The following is a 12,796-nucleotide window of genomic DNA, read 5'->3' on the forward strand; positions in this document are numbered from 1 at the left end:
GGTAATTTGTGATATAGTGTATGCATGGTGTCTGAAGTCATTTTTTTTAATAATTCACACATTTATTCCAGTTATAAAATCTCGATAGATCCCCTCTATGATAAAATACATAACATACTTACTCCTTGTTCAATTAGTGTTATAACGGATACGACCATACGATGTATGGACTGCACTCTTTAAGGATGTTTACAAATAGTCTTAAAATATTTGCCAGTCAAACCATACAAAAGTATACAGTGTGAATAATTTACAAATAAGGTATCAGTGTGGTTAATGATTTCTTTTGAGTGAACGGTATGATAAAGTCTTACTCAATTTCCTTTAAACATAAAAAATTACTTTCAACACAAATTATTTGATCAATACCCTCTCTAACGCAACTTTAACTTCCACCACTTGAATCTTCGCGACAGTTGCGAAAATCCCGAAACCCTCGAAGCGTTCTCAGACACTCGAGCGACAAAAACCGCTACCTCCAACTTCCGCCTGCAGGTGGCGCAGATTGAGACCTCTCTAATCCCTTGTTCCACTCAATGTTTGTCGTTAATCGGCGACCCTGTAGCCAGGGTGACAAAGAGGTTCGCACCTCTACAATGTGTCAGGTCGAACGTAAACATCGCATTGTCGACACACATTAATCCACTCCGAGGCTGCTGTTTTGGCGGGAAGGGTGCCGAAAACCGAGGGTGATAATTATTTTCGAATAAAACGGTGCGTTGGTTTCGCAAAGGTGTGCGTGTCATCATGGTGATTGAGTGCTTCTAGGTCTTACTATACAGTTATGTGAACTTCAGTAATAGATTCTAGATTGTTTTAGTATTATTGTGTAAAGTAAAGTGTGTTATAAAGTATGTTAAGAGTTGATTGGATTTATGCTATCTGTACTTAATAGAAAAAGCTTCCAATGACACATATAGTTTATTTACATTACCTACACGCACATAATCACGATGGTTATTAGGTTTGTTGTAATACGATTTTTTCGTATTTACACGTTCATGAATACCTTGTGTTAATGGAATATTTTTATAGGTAATCGATTGAGAATAGACGTTACAATAATGATCAGAATAGGTAAAATGTTGATATAATTATTATATGCATTTCACACTTTTAGGTAAATACAATGGTGTAGTCTATAGTTTGTAAATATGATTTTATCGTGTTATTGGACTTTTAACCTTAAGATGATAGGACACTCCCACGACTTGCTAAACGAATAAAATTATGACGTGATCTCTTATTAGTATTTGTTTTTTCAATACAAAAGTATATTTTTAAACGTTTTTAATCTTAGAATTTTTCAAACAACTGGACAATTTATACTCACTCAGGTAAAGAAAAATCATTCGGATGTGAGTTTTCAATGCATCACAGTGTAGTTCTACCACCAGCAAAGGTATACGCGTAATTGTATATGATGTTTTATATTGGAGAAAATGAAGCAATTATTTCGACGGTAAACACCACCTTCTACCGTGGAACTGGCGATGCTGACAAGAGTACTATGCTAATTACGTTGTTATTGGCAACATGCATCATAAGCAGGAACACGTGAAAGGTCACGAGGTAAAAAAATTGCACAAATTCCTAGATTTGAATATGGGGATTTAATTTGAAATATTTTGTACAAGACTGTACACGATTTAACATTCTAAGATGTTTTGATGCATAGTTCTGTTTTTTTTTTTTTTTTTTTTTTTTTTAGTTTACTGGAATCGTATTTACAGAAAAGCTGACAAGAAGTACCTAAATAAGAATATATTATATTTTGCCGCATCTTTTTACCAAGAGGTAATATATAACTTGGCAATTTTTCATGTAGTACAATGACTTTAAACCAAACCGATTAAAGTAAATAAAATACTAAAACTACCTCTTATCAGGAATTAACTACCTAATTAATGATTAACTAAAAAATTAACTATCTAGAAGTGTTACTTGATATGAAGTATCGTCATCACTTCGGCGCATCAGCACGGCAGTGCCTTAAGCCCCTTCTATTTAACATGCAGATTGGCTTATGCTTCAACATTGCTGTCACCGACTACTAATTTAGATCTGCTTCCATCTCAGAAACCTCTGTTTGCTGAGCCTTCTGTTTGTTTGATCCCAATAACTGGTTTATCATTAGCAATTGATCCATTGAGAAGATGGTTTATCGTCGTATATTTTAAGATGAGCAAGAAATCTATCAAAAAGGGTATTTCCCGTAAAATAAAACGAGTTTTACGACGTTTCGGGTCTTCGGATATGGCATGCGTTAATTTATTATTTTATCTACCTGTTTTAATTTCATTTTGATTATTTAGATCAACGAGCAAAGGTTATTCTTATCAATCGTACACGACATACTTACTATGTTAGCACAAAATCACAGTACACATTTATTACATTCCTTAATGAAAAATAAATTATCCAGTAAAAATTTCGATCTCTACACTCAACCCTGGAACAAACCAACGGAGGAATTTAAAACAATTATTACTTTTAAGAATTACATTCGAAAATTCCTGTCTAAAACTAAACAATAACAAAGTTACTAAACGAAACCGTAGACACAATAGAGTTATTAAAACATAATGAATCTTTTCAACTACAAATTGAGGGTGTATTGAATAGCCCAAGATAGAGAAGGCTGTGGAGGGGGTACCGAGACGGGGAGGGAACTAACCCTTTGGTAGGCAGTGGTTCTTCGGTATGTGGCAGTGGTACAAGATAGTGGTGGCTGTGGTTATATAAAATAGTGGTAGTTGTGGTGCACAAGTGGTTTTTGAGTGACATATATGGAAGGGGTTTTGGAATTTGGAAAATTCAACTTGTTTCAATATAGGTAAATATTGATAAGAAGTAATCTTCATCTGCAGTTTAAAATAATAGTTTCTTATCCGTGATCTCTCTTTGAAATTGAAACTAATTGGACGATTTTAAATTTTATGTGACGATTATTGTTGTGTTATTGCGTTATTGACAGTTTCTTAATATTTTTTTATGAAATTTATATAATGGCACCTTGGTTAGTTTAATTTTAGATCTTAACTTTGCGTATACTAAATTAATTAACTTAATCGTCATTGTATGACATCGTAGTAATGCATTTTAACTTTTATATAAATGTAGTTTAGTTTGATTATAAATTGTCATTTATAATTAGTTTGTTTACATAAAAAGTGGCTAAGTAGTTTTTATTATTTTTTTAAGGCCTAAATATTAAAAGTTTTAACAATAAAATTAACCCTGTTGATAGTAAACTATCCAGTTATTCCGTAATTCTAATGGACATAATTATTTTTTTCTGTTTATGTTGTGTTTTTGGATTATAGTTATTTTGGACCTTCATATGATATTAAAATCTATTGCCTCTTAAATGTAGTATTCAGTAACTATATTCAATTAAATTATAAAAAAAAATTCAAATAGCTTCGATTGTACTTTCTAAATTATAAAAAGTAATACAAAAATGATCCTACATGTTTCATCATCAAATCGTTTTTAAAACAATACAACTTTTACAACTAATAACTAAAATAATCCATAATACGAAACAACAAAGTCAACTTCATAAAATTAAAACTACTTTACAAATCTAAATCCACTCAAACAATATCCAAAAAAAGAAACAATCGCAAAAGACGCGCGAAGATTCCCACCCCTGTAATAAATAGCTGGTGTAAAGCGAACAAACAATCCACTGAATTAGCAACAGATTGAAACTGAAACATTACATCGGTGGCAACTCGCAATAGGAAGTCAGCTGATAAACATGCATCTGCAAATAGTCACCATAAATTGCCTTCACCCCTGCAAAGTTAGATTGTCTTCTCCCTCGGTCTTCATTTGACTCTGGACACCCCCCCCCCCCACCCACCCACAATGTATCACTCTCTCTCTCTCTCTCTCTCCCTCGCTCTCTCTCTCTCTCTCTCTCTCCCGTCAGATATTCTATTGTACCTGGGACATGCTTTGATTTTGATTGATACCAGATCACAGCCCTTGAGTTCTTGACGACGTAACGAATCAGAAGCCGTTGGTCGTTTGAATGTGGGAATTCGTGGGTGGAGTGGATTTAGATGAGGTTATGTGGGAAATGTCAAGTAGGACAAGCTGTAGTTCGCTTGAGGTTTCAAATAAATTTATCCGTAATGATTTTCAGTGAAAATCCTCAAGAACACATGTGTGTCTATTGTTTACTAGAATCGTGGGCGATAATGTTGTAAATGTATATATCATTATGAGGTATTACATTCTGTAATACAGTAGAACCTCGATAACAAGACTCTCAAGGGGATTATTAAAAAAATCCTTGTTATCAGGGTTAACTTCTTTAGGTTTGCAATAACATGTGATTAGGTCTAAAATAAAATTCAAGGGGATTAGAAAATGACACTTGTTAAAAAGGGTGACTTGTTATCGTGGGTCTTGTTATCAAGGTTCCACTGTAAATAGAATAGTTGATTTACTATTTAATATTGATTACTCTCATGGCTATGATAAAAATAAATGAAAAACAATTAAACACATCATAACGAATTAGGATAAATTAAATGTTTGTTTTACCCAACACTGTAAAATATAGCAATGCCTCAAAGTTTTAGTGCTCATTTAATAATTAAAATTTCCGATTCTATGCTGCGAAAAGTAACTGAATAGTTCAGAACTGGACTGAACTTTGCTTGCCAATAATTGGGCTTCTAAAACATGTTCCTAGAAAAGGAAACAGCTGGTCAGTATAATATGAACATAGCTATAGATGTCATCTTACCTCATACTGCACTGCATTCACCATATTTTTTAAACAATGTTTAATATTTTAATTTAAATTATTCACTACAGTGCATCACCGTTTTATCAAGGTGATTAAATACAAATTATAGTTGCATGAGGGATTTATTTGGTACCAAACTTAGAAACGAATCAATCAAACCCATAGTAAATAAAACATCAAACCTCAATGAAAAGTATCCACAATCCAAATTTACCTACACACGATTACTGTCAACCTGTTTCCAACTAGGTACAATCTTAAGCAAATTGGATCCAAGCCCCAACAAATTAACCACAACTATTTATACCTAACTGCTAGTGTCTCGTAACGAATGTAGATGAAGGGAGGCAAGTATAGGGTGGGGAGTAGCTAGTGTGTTATTAGCCTCAGTCGGTTCACCCTTTCGCACCCCGGATAATAAGGGAGTGAGGGCCACACTGGTCATTATACATGACCTTGACCTCCAAGTCTCCCCTGGGGGCCACCTGTAGTTCCGGGGGCGGGAGATATTGAAAAAGGTGGGAAGAGGGAGCTGATCCCTTGGGCTGTTTGCCTAGTTAAGTGGTCATTGGACTTTGTGTTTTTGAATGATTTAGGGAACGAGTGACATCAACTAATGTCGGTAGAATAATATTCGGAGTATATGTGAATTGTTTGGAATACGAGTCTCTGTAGGTAGGTATTTTTTGGAGGACTAGTATGTGTTTTTTTCCAAGGACAAAAGTACATCGGATATAGAGTTGTAACTTGTTTTGATGCAATAGAAGTTTTTTTATGAGGGAATGAATGGATTTCAAGGAGTCTTGATGGTTGTTTGACCAAAATCTGCTTAAAAATAGCCTGTTATTTCTTTATAATAGTTTTAAATCCAATCCTTAGGTGTTGAGATTTCTGATAATAATGAACAATAGGAGAACGTAAGGATAAAATGCAGTAAACGGTCTTAAATGTGTCTGAAATGAGGAGAGCAAACCTGCAGACTAAGTGAGTTTCCTTTTCCCTATAAAAACATGTCAGATTTATCCCCTAAAAAAATATTAGTTTTAACGAGAACTTAGGTTTGCTGCTTCAGGGAAGGGAAAGAGGTGAAATTTTTGTACAGTATAACGTTAATGGTATACAATAGTATAAAATATAAATTTGACAAATTTCATCAAAATACATACATAGGCTAGCTAACTACGACAGTTAACTTTTAATCCAAAAAGAATGGCGTGGACATTTAAAATGTACAGATTTTTCATTCACACAGTAGAAGGCTATAACAACGCAATAGAACTAGTTTACGATATCCTTACAACGTGAACTAGTTTCTACAAATATCGACGAAGGCTTATTTACATAAAAGAAGATGATTGACAGGTGTCAAAAGACAAAGCTTCTTGACAATACTTTGCTGTCATGCATCTGGTCTGTGATGCGAACTTGCAGTTTCAACATGGGTGGTATTTTTGTGAGGTTTTTAGTTACATTAGTCAAATTTAAGGACCAGGGAATCAGGAAATAATACATTTGCAAACTGTTAGATACAATCATTGCACCATTTAGCTTTCAGCATCTCCAGATTGATTTTTGTCAGAATTAAGTACAAAAAATGGTAATATATCCTTAGCTATAATATCTCGTAGATTTATACATGGTTTAAATCCATGTAATTAGCTGCATCATGAAACAAATTTACTTCCCGAGCGTTTCATATGGGTTAGAACTACTCCCAACCTACCATAAAGTGGATGAACCGGGTAAACACTGATTTGACAGCTGTACTTGACCTTTTTTAGATTTTACATAATTGACACAATGCAGCCATATACTCTCGCACTTTAAATTATACATGGTTGGTAAGTGTTAATACATCATTATTTCATATCTAATGTTTATACAGTAAGGGTAGGCCAAGGCCGGAGAAGCGAAATTTCGCCACTCTCTAAATGTGATCTTCTGTTGCAGGAAACCCTCGGCGGACGACGTCGGGCACCCTAACTCCGTAAACGCTCGGTGAGTAATATTCATCCATCTACCAGAGGAAACTTCGCAAAAGTCCAAAATGAAACAGGGAAAAGTTGACAAATATGACTGATACGTTTCAAAACCAATTGAACTCTAAAATCGTTAAAATATAACATGGTAGGCGGCACTCCTCAAAAGCTACAACGTAATGTAGTTCACATTAATAAGGGAATCGTCACTATGAAAATAATGCTATAAACGCAAATATTTGTCCGCAGCTAATGTACCTACCCATTTCGAAGGATTAGACAATAATTTAAGCTACGGGCAACAGCATGTTTGTTAAGGTCTTTTTGCAGTTGTCATCCATGATTGCTCAAAAGAATTCTAGGACTGGAGATTTTTAAGTTCATAATTTGGAGAGCTATGATTGATATTGCAGACATAGAAGAGGCGAGTCGGTAACGCGACTACGAATCCAAGTCAGCAATGTCTGCTGTCGGGAGGTCTTTTAAAAAGAGGGCCGCCCCTTTTAAAATTACTGTGTGCAAGTTAGATTAGGGTAGGTTGGGTTGGGGTTATATGAGGTTGGGTGTGGTTAGGCTAGGCCAGGCTAGGTTAGGTTAGTTTAGCGTCGCCTCCATTCCCATAAAGGTAAATTGACAAAATTGAGACCATCTTCTTGAAAATCCCATTCTTGCAGACCACATGCTTCGGTTGATTCGTACCACGCCATACACACTCCCTAGGCCCAAGTACGAGATAACGCATTGGAAAGATCAAAATACAAAGAAGATAAAAACACAAGCCCCATTCTCAAATAAACTAACAACCATACCAAGTTGTAATCACCAGCCGACATTGTTATGTAGCCATAATGAGGGAAGGAGTGTATTCCGTGTGGCGGTGGTGGTAGACCTGGTGAAGTGTGATTGACAGTTGGTAGCATTGCAGACAAAGGGTCAGGTGCAAACTATTAGCATACGAGGACCGTTCCGACCATTCCGCTCCTGTGATGTGACCGCTCTTGTCGCTCTGTTTAGGAAATGCCGAGGTGAATCAAGGAGACAGCGTGTTCTTGTAGTTGCGACTCTACAAACTGGCCATTTACATGGAAAATTTAACTTTCAGGAGGAAAAAAGGTTTGTTAGGGGGCACTAAGAAGAAGCCGCTTCGTAATGGAGTTGACGTTGATAAGCTTAAACCATGCTACAAACGCAAATATTTGTATGAAACTTATTTAACTACCCATAGAAGAATAGAAGTCAATGTTTGAAGACCCTCTCAACCAGATGAAAGTCTACTAGTTTCAGTATAAAAATACATGTCCAGTGCTTAGTACCAACAACAGCGACAGTTGGATATGTAGAACCATTGACTACCCTTGTCTGTGGTAGAACATAGAAAACTCGGATTTCGTATCTGTCTTGTTAAAAAATTTCATGATGGGATAGCTCCAGATAACTGAATTTGAGCAAACATGATTTATGTTACCTTCCATCTTGTACCTCTTCCACTTTCAACTATCTCAAGAGCGCTGTCATGTATCCTCCGAAAATTATCGGTCTACAAGTTCCGAATGATCATAGAGGTACAGCTTTCACCTAAGTATAATATGTATGGTTTTTAAAATCATGCATCAGCATGACGAACTATTTTTTGCGTTTTCTGCTGGCGCAGGAATCTATTTATTTATTTACTGTGTTTACAAAATCGTCAATCTTAGAACTAAGTTCTCTTGATGAATAATTTATTGTTTTGATGTTCCTGTAATTGTGACTTACTACCAAGTTTTGACCTTTAAATCGGTACTAGAGAAGATGTCAATCTTGGTTGCTATAGTAAGGTAAAATCCTATTACAAGAGAACAGAATAGAACGGCTAAACTAAAAGTAGCCCGAAGACACAACCGGCTTCTACATCCACACATACGGCCCTTTCACACGTAACGAGGCAATGATGGAAATCACTTTGCGATCCGCAGTACATTCACCAGCCACAAATTTCAGTTTGAACTCGGACCGTATTTTAATACATGAAGTGATTAAACCGCCACAGCAACAAAGGCCGATTACAGATAGAGATAATCGGGCGAGTATCGGGGCGTGAGATCGCTTATTATTTAGTGTTTGCCCAAAACAAGTCCAAATGAAGGTTATTACCGACAAGCCGTTATTAAACACCTTCTATAACAAAGTGTTCGGACCGGCGAGCGACCGTATTTTACCTGGGCAAAATACACGGTTCTCGCCCTGTAAATAGTGATTTGCCGGCTGAGCAAGCCCACTCGCCCACTTTACAGTCCATTTTGACGAAATTATTCGAAAATATGACGCTACTCAATTACTTTCGGCGAGGTTCGTTAGGTGATTGTCTCCCACGGCTGTTTGGATTATTTACTCGTTTCTCTTAAGAGGTTAAACATGGGTGAAACTTTGATTTGGATGTTGATATTTGCTTCCTTATAAAACACACACACACATATTCTCACATAAGTTCTATGATCATTCAAAGGATGTATGCGTCAATGAGCTACTCTTACAGTACATCAAAATAAGCTGAGAGTTCTAGCCGTAGAAGTTAAAAGGCTCCAAACAGGACAATTTTGTTACCTAAGGTGAATTGAATATTTTATGACAATATCCAATAAGAGATGTAGCAAATCTGAAAATAGTTTTCTTAGTGTCCCTTACATGAACGTACAGGCCATATTTATAAAGGTGTGTCAATAATCATATCATCAAGTCTCTAAAAACTTTCGTTGGATACCACCACAGCGGTGTCAGTGTTACATTTTATCTATTATTTTTAAATACCATAATTTATGTGTCATAAAGTATGATATAGCTTACAGGTAGGCTTAAGTCGACCTTTTAGTTTAGTTTCTTATAAAGTTGGTGCATACAATAGAAATAAGTTTGAAATCTAACTGACGTCAGCACACTCCGTCGATGGCACAATTCAACTTCTAAACTAACACGGGAATTTACCTTTTAATCTTCGTAGTCAAAGGATTGAATGCATAACTGTCCATATTTTCACTAAACCTTGTCAACAACCTTACCAACGATAAAGTCGTCTAACAATCGGTCGTATCGGGAACGTGTCCGGCTTCTAAAAGCCCGCGGTGTGAGCGGCACGTCGATATCACGCGATCGACAGCAATTAGCAGATGTTTTGAGAAACTAATATTCTGATAACGGCGAGCTCAAAGCGAGCGATAGGATCCCTTAATTTTCCACAAATTGATGGAAAATGTGGCGAGAGGAGCAGGAGACTGGAAGGCAAGAGCCTCAGCTCGGCGCTGATGAGATATCGGTACCTCCTCCAAGGTCAGCCCCCCAATCAAAGTTTCGGTCGAAAACTAATTTAAGTAGATGAGAATAATGCATATTAAGATCGGAGGGAGGATCGGGACTAATAATAGGGGGGAGGTTTGCAGGTAATGAATTGAGCGTCGTAATCATCAGACGCGACCTCGGTTGTAATCGAATTAAAACTGTTTGTGGGAACCGAGGACTGAGGTTCGAGGTTTGGATTGTGTGGTGTGCGAATGTAAATGTATTGTTTGTTTGTGGATGATTGTGATGAATAATCGTATTAGACGATTAGTAAAACAATCGATTTAATACAACTAAAAACTATTTGTATTGTTGTATGAAAACAAAGTGGTAACATTGTTGCGAACAACAACAAAAATTAAAAATAATTTATATATTTTCTTTACTTAAAAATCACTACAATTTTCAAAGATTGCAGTTATATGATTTAGATACAAACGAATATTGTAAACATAAGTTAATCTTTGCAATTACAGAATACTCAAACACGTATGTTGATAAGGTGCGGTACACAAAATAAACATTTAGATTTATTTACCTCTTGTTTCTTTTTGTAGGTACATGTAGTACTTTATGCTAGGTAGCCAGGCGATAATAGCTATCCGTAATCGGAGTGAACTCAAAATACGTGATGCTGTTAACACTTTCAGACCGATATCATCAAAATCTGTATTATCTAAACTTTTTTTAATCACGCTCGTACCCAACGTCCTCACAACGTTTTTAACCATAAACTCATCGTTGTGTGTAAAAAGTCCGTATAAATCTGTCTGATATAGATAAGACCCACCTGAATTTTTCATCTCACAACTTACGGCTCGTGATATGTAGGCTAAGTAGCGGGATGTGACATTATACGTCACTCAGCCCGAGGCAGTGTCTCACGATCATTGTATCATTGTCCAGCCATCATTGTAGACTACTTAGCATCAACTGTACACCGGGCGGTGTGGCGGTTTGCTCGCGCCGCGTGAGGCATCGGTCACACGGCCTCCTAGAGGGGTAGCGGTTTATACAGTTACATGCATTAAATTAGTAGCCGTGACATTGATTCGCTTGGAAACCAACTAAAAATTCAATATAGTCAAATAATAGTATTACGATAGTGTAAAAAATTCTCTTTCCTTGATTCAAGTCATTTTAGCATTTCAGAAACTGTAAACAGAATTTCGAAAGTAAGTAGTGTGATAATTCGAGTTTTTCTTATATTTCAATTAAAAAAAAAAACTCATAGCCTAAGCTTAATGAACGAACTTGATGGTAACACGTAAATAGTTCTACCTTTTATTTTGTTTTACCTGATAATTAGACCAATTCGTATATACCAAGGAAAAATGTGGTTTGGATTCCACTATAAACTGTAGGTCCCTTAGTTGCCATTAGCTGTATGGGCTATTAATTAACAGCTGTGTCTAAGGAATATGTCGGGCTTAGTCACTAACAAGACTACAAGATCGCGCCACTCTTCCTACACTCATCTCCATTCATACTTGGCTTAAAATGCCTACTTTGTATGGTTCCCATTTCATCAAAAAGTATTAAAGTATCAAAGTATTATTATCTGTTACAAATTGTATCCACTTTTAGCTCATTCTGAACAATGACGTAATTGGAACCTTTGAGCTAAGTTACACTACATTACATTTATACAATTCTTGCAACTTATAATCATATTTTGTAGAAATATCTTTTCGTCCATTCATGTCAGCTGATGATTCGTTGCCGTTACGTTGGTAACATTGACCGATGACGTCACATGGACCACCGGCCGAGGCTATAGTCCATCTCAGAGATGAGGCGAGGCTAATGTCACAGCCCCGATCACAGTTTGTTTCTCCATAATGCGACATTAATGCTAACAAACAGCCTCCGCCACCGAGACATAATTAAACTTTCTCTCCAATCCCGCCGTAATGCGGATCTCATTTTTTCTGCACTAAGGAAATTAAATCGCCTCCGCCTCAAATCGATGTGATCTGTTTTTAATGAGGTAATTTTGCCTTGTGAGGTGTTTTCCAAGTCGGGGAATGAATTATGGCTTGAGAATTTCTCGCGTGCTGTGGAAAGGTACGGTGTATACCAGAGGGATTTTCTAGTATAGATTTTAGTGGAACGATATTTAATTCAAATAACTTCTTCTACTTATCGTGGGCACATGGAATCTTTGAATTCACTATATTTTTATTTTAAGAGTCACTTCCTGCTAGTGCTGGCAGCCTAGTTACTAAATCGTTACAAATGAACAAAATTCAAGTCTCGTACATAAGTCTTATTTTCCTCATTCCTTATAAACATTTCAACACCAACACCAATGGATAGGATTTCAATCTTGGTCTTAAAGAATCTTGCCAGGTGGATACTTAACTGAAAGAATATTTGTTTGATCACATAAACAATTCTATGTTGTTTTATATGTAATTTTCAAACTACAAACCTTGCCCAAATTTCAACCCTTGACACCAATGGACTTGTGACCAAACTCTGTCCTGATCGCTATATACTCATTATATCCCTAAACAAATTATGTTCTGATATCTGTTTTTGAAAATCTCTTCAAACAAATACATTTAATTACACATGGAAATGTCATGTCTTCTCAAAAACATAACCCCATTAAATTTCTCAACACCCAACACCAAACGCTGCCTTAGCATCCTGATCAGCAAATGTCCATGAAGAAACTCCATTCCATTACTCACCAACTCTTCACCAAAGTCTTTTACATAACCACGTCCAA

General features: G+C 36.2%; 1 protein-coding gene across 1 annotated transcript in view; it reads left to right on the forward strand.

The window, feature by feature from the left end:
• Nucleotides 1-12,796, forward strand: part of LOC128991741 (protein trachealess-like) — a 217,135-nt gene that overhangs the window by 92,077 nt on the left and 112,262 nt on the right. Inside the window, exon 3 of the mRNA XM_054414894.1 lies at nt 6,719-6,766. Within this exon, the coding sequence (XP_054270869.1) occupies nt 6,719-6,766 (48 nt within the window). The remainder of the gene's footprint in view (nt 1-6,718; nt 6,767-12,796) is intronic.

Source organism: Macrosteles quadrilineatus, unplaced genomic scaffold (genome assembly GCF_028750875.1).
Source record: "Macrosteles quadrilineatus isolate MER2022 unplaced genomic scaffold, UCM_ALF_1.0 Scaffold_4__1_contigs__length_99947679, whole genome shotgun sequence".
Taxonomy (NCBI): Eukaryota; Metazoa; Arthropoda; class Insecta; order Hemiptera; family Cicadellidae; genus Macrosteles; species Macrosteles quadrilineatus.